The sequence below is a fragment of the Pelophylax lessonae genome, assembly GCF_965119305.1.
Source record: "Pelophylax lessonae genome assembly, chromosome: 5".
NCBI lineage: Eukaryota > Metazoa > Chordata > Amphibia > Anura > Ranidae > Pelophylax > Pelophylax lessonae.
In genome coordinates, this window is record NC_138772.1 from 540,650,209 (window position 1) to 540,669,745 (window position 19,537).

General features: G+C 40.5%; 1 protein-coding gene across 1 annotated transcript in view; it reads right to left on the reverse strand.

Moving 5' to 3' along the window:
- Positions 1–19,537, reverse strand: part of TRAPPC9 (trafficking protein particle complex subunit 9) — a gene marked incomplete at its 5' end in the record, with an annotated part of 911,701 nt that overhangs the window by 696,399 nt on the left and 195,765 nt on the right. The window contains one exon of the mRNA XM_082257414.1: positions 9,670–9,822. Coding sequence (XP_082113540.1) covers positions 9,670–9,822 — 153 coding nt within the window. The remainder of the gene's footprint in view (positions 1–9,669; positions 9,823–19,537) is intronic.

Genomic DNA, 19,537 nt, shown 5'->3' on the forward strand with positions numbered 1-19,537 from the left:
ATTGGATGTAGAATGGAAGACTTGAAACCCTTGTCATGTCTGTATTGCTGTCTGTTGGGAAGATTTACAGTCAGGTCCATAACTATTGGCACATCGACACAATTCTAATCTTTTTGGCTCTATACACAACCACAATAGATTTGAAATGAAACGAACAAGATGTGCTTTAACTGCAGACTTTCAGCTTTAATTTGAGGGTATTTACATCCAAATCAGGCGAACAGTGTAGGAATTACATCAGTTTGTATATGTGCCTCCCACTTTTTAAGGGACCAAAAGTAATGGGACAGATTAACAATCATAAATCAAACTTTCACTTTTTAATACTTGGTTGCAAATCCTTTGCAGTCAATTACAGCCTGAAGTCTGGAACGCATAGACATCACCAGACACTGGGTTTCATCCCTGGTGATGCTCTGCCAGGCCTCTACTGCAACTGTCTTCAGTTCCTGCTTGTTCTTGGGGCATTTTCCCTTCAGTTTTGTCTTCAGCAAGTGAAATGCATGCTCAATCGGATTCAGGTCAGGTGATTGACTTGGCCATTGCATAACATTCCACTTCTTTCCCTTAAAAAACTCTTTGGTTGCTTTCGCAGTATGCTTCGAGTCATTGTCCATCTGCACTGTGAAGCGCCGTCCAATGAGTTCTGAAGCATTTGGCTGAATATGAGCAGATAATATTGGCCGAAACACTTCAGAATTCCTCCTGCTGCTTTTGTCAGCAGTCACATCATCAATAAATACAAGAGAACCAGTTCCATTGGCAGCCATACATGCCCACACCATGACACTACCACCACCATACTTCACTGATGAGGTGGTATGCTTTGGATCATGAGCAGTTCCTTTCCTTCTCCATACTCTTCTCTTCCCATCACTCTGGTACAAGTTGATCTTGGTCTCATCTGTCCATAGGATGTTGTTCCAGAACTGTGAAGTCTTTTTTAGATGTTGTTTGGCAAACTCTAATCTGGCCTTCCTGTTTTTGAGGCTCACCAATGGTTTACATCTTGTGGTGAACCCTCTGTATTCACTTTGATGAAGTCTTCTCTTGATTGTTGACTTTGACACACATACACCTACCTCCTGGAGAGTGTTCTTGATCTGGCCAACTGTTGTGAAGGGTGTTTTCTTCACCAGGGAAAGAATTCTTCGGTCATCCTCCACAGTTGATTTCCGTGGTCTTCCGGGTCTTTTGGTGTTGCTGAGCTCACCGATGCGTTCTTTCTTTTTAAGGACGTTCCAAACATTTGATTTGGCCACACCTAATGTTTTTGCTATCTCTCCGCTGGGTTTGTTTTGTTTATTCAGCCTAATGATGGCTTGCTTCACCGAGTGACAGCTCTTTGGATCTCATATTGAGAGTTGACAGCAACAGATTCCAAATGCAAATAGCACACTTGAAATGAACTCTGGACCTTTTATCTGCTCCTTGTAAATGGGATAATGAGGGAATAACACACACCTGGCCATGGAACAGCTGAGCAGCCAATTGTCTTATTACTTTTGGTCCCTTAAAAAGTGGGAGGCACATATACAAACTGTTGTAATTCTTACACCATTCACCTGATTTGGATGTAAATACCCTCAAATTAAAGCTGAAAGTCTGCAGTTAAAGCACAGCTTGTTTGTTTCATTTCAAATCCATTGTGGTGGTGTATAGAGCCAAAAAGATTAGAATTGTGTCGATGTCCCAATAATTATCGACCTGACTATACCCTTTTTCACTGTTTCCTGGTGCTAAAGAAGAGAAAGTAACCTCTGAATAAATATTGCGCATGCTCCAAGTGGTGATGTCACACAGGGGGCTGGAACGACCGGATCTCAAGATGAGTGCGGCTCCAATGAGTCTTTCCCAGTGTCGAGCACAGCCTATCGGGGAACAGCCCTCTTGATTCCGCTCTTCTTGTCTTCACCCATGACAAGGAATGTGGACTGAATTGTTGTCACTCCACTTCCATCTTGGAGAGATCCCTTATGTGCAATGCTATACTCTTTGTGAGTAGAATCCTTTGTTCAAATAAAGTGATTTTATTGGTGGTACTATGCAATGGTCTTTTCGCTGTGTCTCCCCTTCACCTTAGTCTTATTCATACAGATGTAATTCCCACTCCATCCTATCCAGCAGCAGACCTGGCTATAGTGCTAGTTTTACTCATGTTTAGTTTTTTTGGGCCACCCATGTGTACTGATTTTACATGCCAGTATTTTATACGTTAGTACTTTATGTTGTGTTCTGATTTGTGTTTAACATTTGCATTAGACATTTTACTTGTCACCTAACCCCTTATATATTTTCCATTTATTCACCTGAGTGATGGGCGCTTCTTTGCGCTCAGGTTTTGGTTTTTGGTGTGTGAGATTCACCTTTTTTGTCTGTCTTGGTGACGGCTGTCACAAAGACAGAAAGTGATGGGTAATCAAAATCAATCCTTCCCTTCAGTTTGGCACAACTATACCAGCACCTCTCCTGCACTTAAAGTGCAACTCCACTTTTGTTGAGAAAAAAACATTCCCCTGGATGATCTCTGTACATTGCAAGGAATTTAACAAACTTTGTTGTAGATTCCTACCTTGTTATTCTGAAGAAATCATTGTTTGTTCCTCTGTGTTGAGTGGGTGTAATGGGAGTGGTTTCATAATCTATCAGCTGTGGCAGCTGCAGGGCTCTAATGAGGAAATCTGCTGAGCCTGCATCCCTTTAGACGTGTTCCTATTGGGAGGATCTCATCAAAAAAAAAAAGACATTTTTGTTGCAGGGGATGCCAGAAATCTGACTCTCTTAGTGCAGATTTCTGGGAAAATTGGTGAGCCAATCACACAAGCAGGAAATTATGTTTCTTGGGGTGTGGTCAGTATACATTCTGTGTACAGAACAGCTCCAGACGGCCATATTGCATTGCATTTTCAGAAAATAACAACAGTTGCAGATTGAAAAGGAAAGGTAATTTTTAATAAAATTCAATTACGATATGATTTGTGAATTGTATACGCTGTATTGTTTTTTTCTTTATTTGCTGTTTTATTTCCCTGAGAAAGTGGAGTTGCCCTTTAAATTACTGCAGAATTAGTCTGATTTCAATGCACATTGTGAGTTTCTCAAAATGTACAAAAAAAACTGCAGCAAGCTAGATGGAGCCCACCTAATTTCCTGGCTGAAGGACATGCAACATCACCTAGCCCTTTCCTTCCCAGCCTAGCCGCCCCTGGCCCACTCCTTTCATTCCCTGGATTTCTGTTCTTTCAAAAAATGGAGACACACCGCCACATACCTACGGGCTTACCTAAGGCAGTCTGCATGCAAATACAGCCTGTCTAGAAATGCCCACTCCTCCAGATTGACATCCACCAATCAAATGCGACCTGGAGCGGTCAGTGACAGTTCAGTCTTTGTGCTGGAAATTTAATATTGAATGCACTTCCAACCTCTACAACAGAGAGGGACCTCGGAAGAAGGCCAACTCGTGCAACAATGCATGCATGTGTTACACTGGTGCCAATGGGTTAAAGCCAAATAAATCAAAGCCTAACTCCAGAGAACGCTTTTTACGCAGTTAAAGTAAGAGGTCTTTTTTCTTTTGGGGAAAAAAAGGTTTAAACAATAAGAATAAAAAAGATGAGCATTATAAGCACCCATCGGCAGTCTCATACAGCGTGTCCCAATCCATGTAACTGTCACTTTTTCAGGACAGCTCGATGTGCAGAAAATAGAAATAAAAGCATGTGATACAAAAAAAAAGGAATTCATATAGTGAATCATTACTAGTATTACCCCACATAGTTACCAGAATACAAGATTTGTACCTTTAGGGGCTCTTTAAAGCAATAAAACTGAGAATGCTATCAGCATGTGCTGCCAGTATGAATATGATGTGTGACTGTACATTAACGTGACAGCTCAGCATACAACAGGAAATTGATGCATCCGTTGTCTCAGTGTAGCAGTACACAGGAGAGCCCTGCAGAGGTTTGATGTATACTAACGCGTTTTACATCTGCTAGGATAACCTGTCTTCCAAGTACTACGAATTACACACCTAAGTATATACATTTCTCACATTCAGGCTCCTAAAGCAAACTTATACTCAGAGTAAAAGCTCTTCACCGTACCATTTACTCTGCATGGTATCACAGGAATAAAAGACAAACTTTTTTTAGAAACAATGATTCTTTCAGGGGAAATGATTAGCAAAGACACAATGGCATGAAAAACTTTCATCTACATAGTTTCGCATCCTTACTTTTAAATTAGCAAGAAGTTTACAATGGAATTGGATAGTAAAGGCAACGACTGCTGACCTTCTGAAAATGCTATTTCCCTGGCTTTTATGATGACCCAATTGCTTCAATATATTCCAGAACAGGCATGCAGATAATAAATTTTAACTTCACTGGCAACATGCTCGTTCCTGACAGTAACAGAGAGCACTGATGCAAGAATGGCAAAAAATACATCGGGTTTTCATTTATCCAGTGCCTAATAGTAATTGGTCACATTTAAATATATATATTTATAATAATAGTAATTTGTCACATGTATATAAATAAAAAGCACCTTTGATAACGTCTTCTTGGACGAAACGCCGTCAGGTCGCGGCGTGCTGACGTCATCCCGGAAGTTATCCTAGGAACGGATGTGCTTTGCCGTCCGGCCGGCGGCTTCCCATCCTTCACGTTTTTATCTTCTTCGTTTGTAAGTGTTTTCCTTTATTTAATAAATCTGTCAAGATTGTATCACACTATTGGCGCTCTCTCTTTTTACTCTGGCTGGTGCATCACACTCTGGCACTGAGTTCACAGCAACATTATCGATGCCGTTTGGTCATGAAGCTATACCTATGATGGGAAGGCGTTAAGAGATCATACTGCACAGATAATTTTATCGTCTGGTAAGAGGCTTGCAGTGCTATTTGAGTGACATTCTTGGCTTCTTGGTTCTTCTGGATTGACCTTGTCTGCTTATTTAAATTAACTTTTGGTAAGAGGCTTTGCAATCGGTGGTGGTTCCTTTTCTATCTTGTTCCCTGACACTGGGATAATCACTGACCATAATTTCATCTATCTGGTGAGCTGCTGCACAATTGATAAGGGATTTCCTTTGGTGGTGGAATTTTGATCATTATTTGTACGGTATCACACTATGATAAAAACTAAGTTTTTTTCTTTTATGTACACCATTAACACCATTCGTTGAGGACTCTGATCACTCCAATCTCCCAGATCTGTGACTACATCTTGGCTCATGAATCTTGCTGATTTTTAGTGGCTATTTGGTAAGCGCATTTCCTAAAGAGACTGTGGAGTTATTCACTGTTTTCAACGTCACTCAAGTTGACATTTGGGACACTCATTTGTTTGGACATTGATTTGTTTACCCACATCACGCAGCGCGACTTATTTTTCTATATATATATATATATATATATATATACACACACACACACATATATACACATACATACATATATATATGATGTATGTATATATATATATATATATATATATATATATATATATATATGATGTGTATATATATATATATATATATATATATATATGTATATATATATATATATTCTTTTTTAGATTTATTAAATATTTTATTAATTTTACTTTATTATTTTATTAATTTGTAAAATATAATTAACAATAATATAACAAAGGAAAGGACAAGAAACACAACTATACATCTCATAATTAACCAATATAATGTCCCTTCTAGCTATCTCCTTCCTATCCCACCCCCTGCTCCCAACCACCCACCTATTTCATAGTTTCGAAGTGTCTCTCTAAACGCTAGGATCCACATTCTCGATTTTCTCAAACAGGCATGCAGATGATGAATTTTAACTTCACTGGCAACATGCTCGTTCCTGACAGTAACAGAGAGCACTGATGCAAGAATGGCAAAAAAATACATCAGGTTTTCATTTATCCAGGTCATGGTATACAGTGACTAATAGCAATTGGTCACATATAAATATATATATATATTTTTTTTTTTAATTAAATATTTTATTAATTTTTATAATTAACAATAATATAACAAAGGAAAGGACAAGAAACGCAACTATACATCTCATAATTAACCAATATAATTTGACCCATGTCCCTTCTAGCCATCTCCTTCCTATCCCACCCCCTGCTCCCAATCACCCACCCATTTCATTGTTGCGATGTTGTCTCTCTATACGACAAGATCCACATTCTCGATTTTATCCTATATCTTCCATCAGGATTTCCAGATACTTTTCAGATTTTTCAAAATCTTTCCATTTTCCCCACCATTTATCTGATACATATATATAAATCTATCAGATAAATGGTGGGGAAAATGGGAAGATTAAAAAAAAATCTGATAAGTATCTGGAAAAATCTAAAAAAAAAAAAACTATATATATATATATATATATATATATATATATATATATATATATATATACACATATATATATATATATATATGTATTATATATATACACATACATATATATATATATATATATATATATATATATACACACATACATATATATATATATATATATATATACATACATATACACATACATATATATATATATATATATATATATATATATATATATATACACACACATACATATATATATATGTTTGGCCAGGGTTGCTGCAATAGGCTCAAGCATCTCTTAAATTACCAATAACAGAAACAATTTACTACTACACCATGCGACTTTTAAGGTGCCCAAAAATGCAATATGTGTAATGTGCTGTTAAAATGCTTCTATTTATTATAAAATTATTAAAACATGGCAAATTATGCCTAAGAGCACTTGTGTCTTGCATATGGAAACATACAATATATGAAAAAGTTACATAAAAGTCCTTGGACAGCCTTGGTGTTAAGAAGATTCTTCCTCCTTATGAGAAAAAGAGGGATAATCTTCTTGACGACATGGCTGTTGAATTGTAGGCATTTGATGACCAGAGATGTCTCCACCCTAGGAAGTTTGGAGGGCCATGCATTGGATTTAGAAAACTAGGTGATCACGTGTATTGAGACAGTTGGCTATGTTCCTCCTATTTCTTGGAAGGGAAGATGGCTGAACTTGTATTTCATAGGTTTCATTTGCTGGTCCTCCTCCCAGGAGGAGGCTAGGTGTGCAGGGTGGTCCCAAGGCTCCTGATCACAAACTTGGATAATTATTGAATCTGAGGAAGTGGGGTTAGAGATGCACAAAACACGTCGTGAACCAGGCCCTAGTCCACACCGAGGAGGCAAGTTAGCTTAAACATAAGGGAATGACTACTGACATGCCGTAAAACTTATGAAGGACTTTTATTATGTATTTTTTTTATGTATTGTATGTTTCCATATACAAAACTCAAGTGCTATTAAGCATAATTTGCCACATGTTTTAATCATTTTATATTAAACAGAAGAAACATAACAGTACATTACATGTACTGCATTATTGGGCACCTTAAAAGTCCCACAGTGTAGCAAATGGTTTCTAGTAATGTTGAAGACGTTTGTCAGCTTCTCCAAGCCACTTCTTCAGTTTTAATCGACCACCATGGACTGTTGTCTTTATTCAACCTCAACTACTATGTAACCATAATCCCATTCTATTGTGCCTGGAGGTCTGCAACACGTGCTAAACCTTCGATTTACAGGGCTGAAGGTTTAAATTGTCAAATTGCCAGGGTACAGATGGTAAAACATTATATATGGAAGACAAGATGGTGTTGAAGGCCCCCACCACCATACAGGGATGGCTAGATTAAGGTGCTGATGCTACTTGTAGGGATACAGTGGGGATCGAAAGTTTGGGCACCCCAGGAAAAATGTGTATTAATGTGCATAAAGAAGCCAAGGAAAGATGGAAAAATCTCCAAAAGGCATCAAATTACAGATTAGACATTCTTATAATATGTCAACAAAAGTTAGATTTTATTTCCATCATTTACACTTTCAAAATAACAGAAAAAAAAAATGGTGTCTGCAAAAGTTTGAGCACCCTGCAGAGTTAATATCTTGTACTGCCCCATTTGGCAAGTATCACAGCTTGTAAACGCTTTTTGTAGCCAGCCAAGAGTCTTTCAATTCTTGTTTGAGGTATCTTTGCCCATTCTTCCTTACAAAAGTCTTCCAGTTCTTTGAGATTTCTGGGCTGTCTGTCACGCACTGCTCTTTTAAGGTCTATCCATAGATTTTCAATTATGTTGAAGTCAGGAGATTGTGAAGGCCATGGCAAAACCTTCAGTTTACGCCTCTTGATTTAATCCCCCGTGGATTTCGAGGTGTGTTTAGGATCATTATCCATTTGTAGAAGCCATCCTCTCTTTAACTTCAGCTTTTTCACAGATGGCATCAAGTTACCATCCAAAATTTGCTGAAACTTTATTGAATCCATTTTTCCTTCTACTCGTGAGATGTTCCCTGTGCCACTGGCTGCAATACAACCCCAAAGCATGATTGATCCACCCCCATGCTTAAAAGTTGGACAGACGTTCTTTTCATTAAATTCTGTGCCCCTTCTTCTCCAAACGTACCTTTGCTCATTCTGGCCAAAAAGTTAAATTTTAACCTCATCGGTCCACAGAACTTGTTTCCAAAATGCATCAGGCTTGTCTATATGTTCATTTGTAAAGTTCAAACGCTGATTTTTGTGGTGAGGACGTAGAAGAGGTTTTCTTCTGATGACTCTTCCATGAAGACCATATTTGTACAAGTATCTCTTTATAGTGGAATAGTGTACCACAACGCCAGTGTGTGCCAGATCTTTCTGGAGGGATCGTGCAGTCAAACGTGGGTTTTGAATTGTTTTTCTCACAATGCTGCGAGCTGCTCGGTCTGATATTTTTCTTGGTCTTCCAGAGCTTGCTTTAACTTCCACTGTTCCTGATGACCGCCATTTCTTAATTACATTCCGAACAGAGGATATTGACATCTGAAAACGCTTTGCTATCTCCTTATAGCCTTCTCCAGCTTTGTGAGCGTCAACTATTTTCAGTTTCAGTTTTCTAGACAACTGCTTAGAAGATCCCATGGTGCTGATTGTTGGGGTCAGCTGAGTCTGGGCATTTAAAACCTTTGAGATTGACATCACCTGGTTTTCCCAGACGATGATTGAGAACAATCCATGACACTGGCAGGTCTCAGCCTTGCAAAGGGGGCAGTGCATGCTATAAATTCTGCATGGTGCCCAAACTTTTGCAGCCGCCATTTTTTTGTTTTCTGTCATTTTGAAAGTGTAAATGATGGAAATAAAATATAACTTTTGTTGACATATCTGTAATTTGATGCCTTTTGGAGATTTTTCCATCTTTCCTTGGCTTCTTTATGCACATTAATACAAATTTTTACCTGGGGTGCCCAAACTTTCGATCCCCACTGTATATGCTGGGGTATGTTTTCTGACACTCATTAGAAAGGAAGAAGTGGTTTGGAGAAGCTATAAAAGCTTTCCAACATTACAGAACAAGTCTAGTTGAATGTGACCAACTACTACTCACTAATGGCAACCAAGTAACCAGCATTTTCAGAAGGAGAGGTTAGCAGGGGCAGCATTTGTATTTCTCTCAGTACAGGTTTCCATTAATAAAGCACACTTCTATAAATGAGAGCTATCAAAGGTGGAGGAAAAGAACAGAACTAAGACAGCGATACACACAGACACCTTACCATCATTGAGATCCTGCAAGAGATTTTCCTGGCATGAGAAGTCCAGTTTGACCTTGATGAAGACAGTAAAAGTTGCCGTTTTCCCTGGCTTCAGCGGCAGTTGGGACAGCGTCTGCTCCAGGTCCCACGTCAGGAAATCACCATACAATTTATCTGAACAAACAAGGAAGATATAGAATGTTCCTCTTAAAATTTTAAACAATACAGGTGAGGTGGAGAAAAAAACAAACATACATGGAAAGAAAAAGTTTACAGCTTCTATTTGAGGAATTGAAAAAGGGGACCTGTGCTGTGAAAGTTACTCCTTGAACAAAAGTCAAAGGACTAGTCACCAGTATTGCCTGTGGTCCCACTGCAGCTGATCTGTTCACCAATACTGACCTACAATGCTTTGTTCTGCACTGTCCCTGTATGGGGATGACCATCTTGGTAGAGGCAGGATTTTGCTCCCGCAAGTCAGAACTGATACACCCCCCCCCCCCCCCCCAATGACTGGCAGAGGAATATTCAAAAAGCAGCAAGAGAGGTGGAGGAAGCCAAGATTCATAAAATAGATGAACCAGAAGCAGAGAGATACTTCCACAGCAGCCCTTCATGTACGGCTTCCTCTCCAGCAAGTAGAACAGTGAGTAAAGCCTCATACACACACGTCGAAATTCGATCGGGAATTTTCATCCGACGACCGATCTGCTGATTTTCAGCTTGTTAGTATGATGCTTCCGACAACCGACTCCGACTTTTCGGCCGAAAAAAATCTGGTGTGCAGGCTATAAAATTTTTGTCTGCCGTCAAAACACGGCCAATTTTCGTGCAGTCAGTACAGATTTCGACAGGGAAAAATCTGATGAGCAAGACTGGGCATGCTCAGTGAAGAAAGAACACAAAGAAAGCAAACCAACACATGACATCACTTCTGAAGTAGAATTTTGTTGGCCGAGAAAATTCGTGTGCAGTCTAGGCACATTCCAACCAACAAAATACAACTCTGGACAAAAGACGGACGATCGGTCAGCCGATAATCGTTGCGCGTGTACGGGGCTTAACACAATAATGACCTCACCAAATCTCACCCAACCATCAGAGGCGAGGCAGCATTCGATGATCTCATACTTTGGATAAACAGTTTCGGGGCCAAAAGGCACAGAAACTAGAGAAAGGAAAAAGATACAAAGCAGGATGATCCAATTTGCTCCAACAGGAGAAAAAAAAAACTTCCTTACCAATAAAATGACTATTGTATACTTCATGGAACACCAATACATGAGACCTACTGAGCTGGTAACAACCAGCTCAGCTGTTTTACATCTCTTACTGTGACAAACTCTTTCCAAATGCATTTCCAAAATTTAAAATTCCATCCCCCTTCCTTCTACTTACTGTATTTCATCTGCACGTGATCGAACAATTAAAGTGTTTACTCACACAACTTATTGTGTGGAAATGCACAACTGCTTTAGTAAATGAGTTTAATTGTATCTCTCTGTAGTATAGATGTGTGCAGATTGCATTGTGTGCAGTTAATAATTACAACAATAAATCAGCAAAATATGCACAATTGTGAATGTTATGAATTGAGATAAGGTACCATCGGTTAACCGGTGACACAATTTGCAGTGGGTACTAAAGTGGGGTACACACTAGTAGAAAATCTGCCGAAAATTCCCGTCCGAGGTAATATCATACGATTTTCGGCTAGTGTGTACACAACTTTCAGCAGCCGATGCCGACATTTTCAACAAAAAAAAACGGAGGGACAAACACCAAAATTTTTATCGTCCGTCCCCAGACGACCAATTTTCGTTTAATGTGTATGCAGTACGTCCGTGGAAAATCAGATAGGAAAGACCACGCATGATCTGAAGTTGCTGACGACCCGGAAGTCTAGGAACAAATGTCCCAAAAAAAATAAAAAATCGGAGGAGAAATTTTGTGAACATTTATGCACTGTCAACTAAAAACGGTAATGAAGGCTGAGCAAGAGAGAGAAAAATCGGAGGATATTTCGTCCGATTTCCGTCAAGTGTGTACGGGCCTTTACACTAACATCAGAATGAAAAGACCTGTTGGCCTTTTTGACAAATTTGCATGTGTATAGATACCATTAGTCCCAATTGGATTTGACACAAAAAGAATGCTTTTTACTTTGGTGGTCAGTGGGAAGAATGTCCCTTACATTGGTGGTCAGTGGGAAGAATACTCCTTACATTGGTGGTCAGTGGGAAGAATACTCCTTACATTGGTGGTCAGTGGGAAGAATACTCCTTACATTGGTGGTCAGTGGGAAGAATACTCCTTATATTGCTGGGCAGTGGGAAGAATGTCCCTTACAATGGTGGTCAGTGGAAGAATAAGTCTTACATTGGTGTTCAGTGGGAACAATGCTCCTTACAGTGGCGGCCAGCGAGAAGAATGTCCCTTACATTGCTGGTCAGTGGGAAGAATGCTCCTTACATTGCTGGTCAGTGGGAAGAATGCTCCTTACATTGGTGGGCAGCAGGAAGAATGCTCTTTACACTGGTGAACAGTGGGAAGAATAATCCCTACATTGGTGGTCAGTTGGAAGAATGCTCCTTAGATTGGTGGTCAGTGGGAAGAAGGTCCCTTACATTGGTGACCAGTGGGAAGAATGCCTCTTACATTGGTGGTCAGTGGGAAGAATGTCCCTTACAACAGTGGTCAGTGGGAAGAATACTCCTTACATTGGTGATCAGTGGGAAGAATGTCCCTTACAACAGTGGTCAGTGGGAAGAATGTTTCTTACATTGGTGGTCAGTGGGAAGAATGTCCCTTACAATGGTGGTCAGTGGAAGAATAATCCTTACATTGGTGTTCAGTGGGAAGAATGCTCCTTACAGTGGTGGCCAGCGAGACGAATGTCCCTTACATTGCTGGTCAGTGAGAAGAATGTCCCTTACAATAGTGGTCAGTGGGAAGAATGCTCCTTACATTGGTGGGCAGCAGGAAGAATGCTCCTTACACTGGTGGTCAGTGGGAAGAATAATCCCTACATTGGTGGTCAGTTGGAAGAATGCTCCTTACATTGGTGGTCAGTGGGAAGAATGCTCCTTACATTAGTGGTCAGTGGGAAGAATGCTCCTGACATTGGTGGTCAGGGGGAAGAATACTCCTTACATTGCTGAGCAGTGGGAAGAATGTCCCTTACAATGGTGGTCAGGGGGAAGAATGCTCCTTACAATGGTGGCTAGTGAGAAGAATGTCCCTTACATTGTTGGTCAGTGGGAAGAATGCTCCTTACATTGGTGGTCAGGAGGAAGAATGCCTCTTACATTGGTGGCCAGTGGAAAAAAAGTCCCTTACAATGGTAGTCAGTGGAAAGAATACTCCTTACATTGGTGGTCAGTGGGAGGAATACTCCTTACATTGGTGGTCAGTGGGAAGAATACTCCTTACGTTGGTGGTCAGCGGGAAGAATTAGCTAAAAAGGTCATTAGTATCAAACAGCTGACTCTGCCAAGTGATATTAGCCCCAAAACTCTGCAGGCACCATCAAATTAAAGGCCAATCAGCCACAGCACAATGAACCGCTAGTAACTTCTGGAGGAACCCTGGTTGAGAATGACTGCTCAGAAGATTTGGATCTACTATTCGGAATGCTCACATCACTAGGGAAATTCAAGTCTTGTATATCTCACCTAACACAGAGAGAAGCATGGAGGACTCTGGCACAATTTAGATGAGAAACACACTTCTCGCAGCGTGATTCGTATGAATACCTGTCATTTTAGCAGATTTACTGCACCTGCCTCTTCCAAACTAGGTCTAACAGCATGAATAATATCAGGTAATGGGGTAATAGAAAAGAACTCTGATACAATAATATCTCCCTTTTCAAAAAACAATCATTTCTGACTCCACAAATGATTCAGTGCTATGCCGGGGATGACGGCGTACATTCAAATCAGCTACCTATACGGCAAAAGAAGATAATAGCATAAAAAGAGGGCATTATATTCCATACATCTCACATAATATCAAAATGTAGGATGATATAAAAATCTACCAGGGCATTCTTTGCAAAATCATTAAAGTGCATCTAAAGTCAGCATTTTTATTTAGGAAACGGTATAAATCCACCCAGCGTATTCATTCAAAAATGTAAACTGCTATATTTTGCCTTTATTGGTTCCTCTCTCCCCTCATCAACATGCTGAAGACATTTTCAAATACATTCTTTCCGTTTTCATTACATATCATATTTTTTTTTTAACACCCATTGGTTTATCATTGGGTATCCATGCTTCGATATGCAACCCAGGAAGATCATGGCTAGTGGGAGGGGCCGGCAGGGTTCTGTACACAGCCCTCTTGGAACCCAGACATCCCCTGGCCACACAGGCATCAGTTCCTAAAAATGTCACAGCACCCTGCCTCAGTACTCCTCTCAAGAGCTCTCAACCCTGAAACAAGCAGCAGGCGTAGTTATGTAAATGTCAAAATTGCTTGATGGGCGAATGTCAGTCTGGTGGAGTAGGCATTCGTAGGCAGACTGTCCTAGGTAATGCCCATTATATAAAAAGCAGAGAGAAAACAGACGCCTCTGTGCAAGATTGTAAAAGTTTTAATATGACAGGATGCAATAAAAACTTACATAATAAGTGGATGCAGGTCCATGAATGATACGGTGTCCAGGGGCTGCTGGGGCCGCCTCTTGGATCAATAGGGTGCCTCTCCTCTTGTTGTCCTGTCTGGCAGGAAGTGATGTTGATGTGAGAAAGTGAGTTTGAGGGCTGGACCACAGGTGAGCCGCAGCGTCTGCCGTCTAGGGATCATGTGTGTGCTCACAACGTGATTCGGAGCATGCGCACTGCGGTGAAGTGCCAGGGCGCGCTCCTTTTTCAAGCTAATGTGTTGGGAGAGAACAGTGCCTATTTATATGCTCTGAAGATACTGCCCCCTGATGGAGAAAATGCACATGACACTCCATAGAAGAGCATTCTATTGCCATCAAGTGGGAAGAACGCAGGTGAAGCGGATCGTCTGCCATCTAGGAATCACCAGTGTGCTTGACGCGTTTTGGAGCATGCACACTGCGGTGAAGTGCCAGGGCACGCTCCTTTTTCAAGCTAACGTGTTGGGAGTAAACAGTGCCTATTTTTATGCTCTGAAGATACTGTCGCCTGGTGGAGAAAATGAACATGACACTCCGTAGAAGAGCATTCTTATGCCATCTAGTGGGGAAAAAACGTGCACTGACCCATCAGGAAGCATGCTATAAGAGGTTGCGCAGGTGACACCATCATGAACATACACTTGGAAAACAAGCTAAATTGAGGAATTAGTGTACTTATGGATAAAACAATATCTAGACATCATAACATAATGATGTTCATTATGTGATACTGAGTAGAAAGAACTGAATTCCAATAATTGAAAAGGGCAGACCAGGTACAGTCAGGCTGGAGAGAAAAGAGCTAGATGATGCGGGACACCCTCCAGGAAATGAAGCGGACTCAAAATTGTTGCCGCTTCTAACTCACAGTGTCAGAAGTGCCATGGTTTGTGGGGCCAAGGCTTTTGAATAAAGTTGAGCTGAAATTGAAAGTTTTGGGTCTTTAGCCCTGAAGAAGGGGAGTTTAACCCTGAAACATGTTGGCTACGCTTTATACTCACATTTTCTTTTCAACGGGATTAATATGGAAGTTTTTAGAGATCCCTTAAGGATGATGCTCCTTATCCACGTGCTACTACTATATTTTGAAGAGAATAGTAGGTCCAGGATGCCTCCAGTAGAGCAGCCACAAAGAATGCCCTCACAAGAAAGCCCAGCACTACCCCACACATTCACTCTGACACTGCAGGTTTGTCTCTGCACACATGCATTTCCTAGGATGGATGTAACTGAACACAGCTGCATCATACTTGGAATTTTGAATTGCGCCTGGTGGCTCCTAACTGTGGATCATTCAAGGTTGGAAATAATACAGGAAAAAGAACAGTCAGGTCATTATTTCAGACAAAATATTTCCCTCTACAACTAATTTTTAAGAGTAACCATCAATATATAATAAGCATTTCTTCCTGGAAAAAAAAATAAACCCCTGAAGGACAGCAAACAGAGGCAGCATCACCCCCACCGCCCAATCACACACCAGACATGTATACACTCGAGAGAATAAAAAAAAATAGAAGAAGAAAATAAGCTGCAGAAAATTGATATTCGGCTGCTCTGCTAACAAGCGTTATCAGCGCCCAGCAGGATGTCACCTACTCCGAGAGATTTGTTTTCAGCAAGAGGGGGGATCTTGGCTCAGTAAAGCGGCGCCCTTTGACGGTGCTTCATTGTTATCAGCACTTTACACCGCACCTTCCCTCCCTGTAATCAGCTAATTACAAGTGTGAGAGAGTGTTGTACCTGCAACAAACACAGAGACTATTACCAACAGTCGTGGTAAGCCACAACAGGCGGCCAAATAATTAGATATTTGTTTTATGGTGTGGGGCTTATTCTAAAAAAAAAGTGAAACTGGGCAGATTTGCTGGTAGTCTAATTGGTTGCTCTGAGTTGTTAATTGTGACATTAATCGTACAACGATCAGCCATAGAATTATGAGCATCTACCATAACCCGTAAAGGCATGTACCTCTGAAGGTCTGCTGTGATATGTGGCCTCAAGCCGTCAGTAGCAGATCATTTAGGATCTGTGAGTTGCAAGGTGGGGCCTCTATGGATCTGACTTTGTTTGCCAGTACATCCCACACACACTCAATTGGATTGAGATCTGGAGAATTTGTAGGCAAAGTCAACACCTCAAACTTACTGTTGTGTTCCTTAAACCATTCTTAAATTCAACAGACCAGACTACTTTCTTCCACTGCACATCCACCTGGCCATTCATATGATGTAAAAAAAAAAAAAAAAAAAAAAACATGATTCATCAGACCAGGCCATCTCCTTTTGATTGCTTCGTAATCCAGTTCTGATGCTCACATGCCCATTGTAGGGGCTTTTGGCTGTTGACACGGGTCAGCATGGGCACCATGCCTGGTCTGCAAACATGCAGCCCTGTACCCAACAAACTGTGATGCACTGTGTGCTCTGATACCTATTGGAACTAGCATTAACTTTTTCAGACTACACAGGCCAGCCCTCACTTCCCACGTGCATTAACCACTTTACCACCGGAGGATTTTGCTGTCTTACGTCTGGGCCACTTTTTGCGATTCGGCACTGTGCGACTTTAACTGACAATTGCGCGGTCGTGCAACGCCGTACCCAAACAAAATTTACGTCCTTTTTTTCCCACAAACAGAGATTTCTTTTGGTGATATATGATCACCTGTGCCATTTTTACTTTTTGCGCTATAAACAAAAAAAGAGCGTAAATTTTGAAAAAATAACAATATTATTCACATTTGTTTATATGAAATTACCCCCCAAAAAAATGTAAAAACCAAATTTTTTTACATTTTTGGCCAATTTGTTTTACCTATGTTTGGTAAAAAAAAAAATCGAAATAAGCGTATTTTGATTGGTTTGCGCAAAAGTTATTGCGTTTACTAACTAAGGGAAAGATTTATGTCATTTTTGGTGTTTTTTTTTTTAACGAGTAATGGCGGCGATCTGCATTTTTTTTTGCGGGACTGCGACATTGCGGCGGACAGATCGGACCCCTGACTGACATTTTTGACACTTTTGGGGGTACCAGTGACATTACTACAGTAATCAGTGCTATAAATATGCACTGTTACTGTAAAAATGACACTGGCAGGGAAGGGGTTTATTTTTATTGGTGATCAAGTGGTTAATGTATGCCTGGTGCTTACTGACGTGTGTGGGGGGAGGTGACTATGTGACACAAGGACAGATCGCACGCCGCCGAGAGAGGGGAATATCTGGTGACGTAGTACTACGTCGCCAGACGTTATCGAGCCACTTTGCCGCAGTACAGCTCCAGTGAGCAGTGCGGAAGTGGTTAATAGGCCTTGGCCGCCTATAACCCTATCGCTGGTTTTCCTTCCTTAGACCACTTTGGTCGTTCCTGACCACTGCAGACCAAGAACATCCCACAAGAGCTGCAGTATTTGAGTTGCTCTATACCAGCCTACTAGCCATTACAATTTGACCCTTGACCATTTTGTCTGCTTTCAACACATCAACCTCAGGGAAAACACGTTCACTTTCTGCCTAACATATCACCTGTACTTAGATGCCATTGTAATGAGATAATCAATGTCATTCATTTTACCCGTCAGTAGTCAAAAGGTGGGGAGATGTTAAATTAAAGTAACAGATATCATATACAGTACATCGTAAAGACATTTTCTTATTGTTCTCATAGTCTTTCCTCCATATAAATCTCCACGGATGCAGGCAAGGACTACTACCTCCATGTGTCACCCAAAGAGTGTGCCTTCCAGAATATATATTTGGGATACTTTGGAACAAATTTCATTATTGACCAAGAGGCACCAAAGTATAGTATAAATATCCTGAATTCTATAGGAGATATCGGTATAACTCAAAATCAAGTTGGTGATGCTGGTTGGTTTATCTCATTTTCATTGACATAAATAAAAAGGTCATCCCTATTCTAATCTCTTGCCCTATGAAAAGCCTAACTCAACCGCCTTCTCTTATACCATCACCTGATAAACCTATTCATCAGGGTATTTAAAATTCCTATTGGCCTGCAGGTATTGGCCCACTGGGATACTTTTAATAAACTGCCGCGGATAAAAGCTATCTGCACATAGGAGGCTATTAGAGGTGGGTTTTCAGTAGAAATGGGTTAATAGCTGTCCCTGTCTGTCTAATTCAATCGTCAAATTAAAGAAGGTAACTTTATGCTCATTACAAGTGCTGGTAAGCTTTAGAGTGAACTCACTGGGCTCAAAACTTCTAACAAAATCAAGGGCCTCTCCCTTTGTACCTGTCTACAGGAACAAGACATTGTACTTGTACCAGGTCAGAATACTGGGCAGGCACACTTATGTGTCATCACCCCCAAGGACCTCACTCTTCCATTTGACTAGATATAAAGGTCAATAGGCTGGGGCATATTTAGTGCCCATAGCAGTGCCTTGGGCCTTTGGTCTGTAATGTGTTATTTTAGGACACTTTCTGGCAGATACCTAAATCTTGTGATTATCTTCTTGGAGTGGCTTATTTTAGATCTACATCTCACATTGCCTGCATTTTGTATTGATTCAGGTTCAGAACCTATATCATTTTTTCTTTGGGGAGGCTTCAGCTGCTTTGTGTTGAGCTATTGATGCATATCTTTTCAGTTATTCATCCTGTAATATACTTCTATTTCTGAGAGCAATGTTTCCAGCATATATTTTTCTTAGAACTTTGTGTGTTATCTTGTGTGGCAGTGTACTATTAATGGGAGTGATCTATGTCTGTAATGCAAGATATTTTAATCTTCACAATGGTTTTTAAGATGTCTTCATTACATAAGCCATGTCCTTAAACTGGTGATACATTGCTGATATACGATTCATTGTCTGTGGATTTTCCATAAATTTAGTGGTTATTTGTGTACCTCGGCTAGGCTTCAGAACAATGTCTTTTCTACTTACCTGTGCATGATCTCGGTGCTACTTCTTGACAGACCTGCTCTATGGCCCTGCCTTTCATCTTCTTATCATGGACATACAGATTACAAGCTACAGTTTCTCCCTCACAACGCTGAGACTCCCGTCTGCCTGGATATCGTTCTTGCAGACTAACTCCATAGGCCAGTGGTCCTCAACTCTGGTCCTCGGGGCCCACTAACAGGCCAGATTTTAAGTATTACCTTGGGGAGATGCAGACTAGAATACTGCAATCACTGAGCAGCAAATGAGATCACCTGTGATGTAATTTAGTTATCTTGCAAACCTTGCCTGTTAGTGGGCCCCGA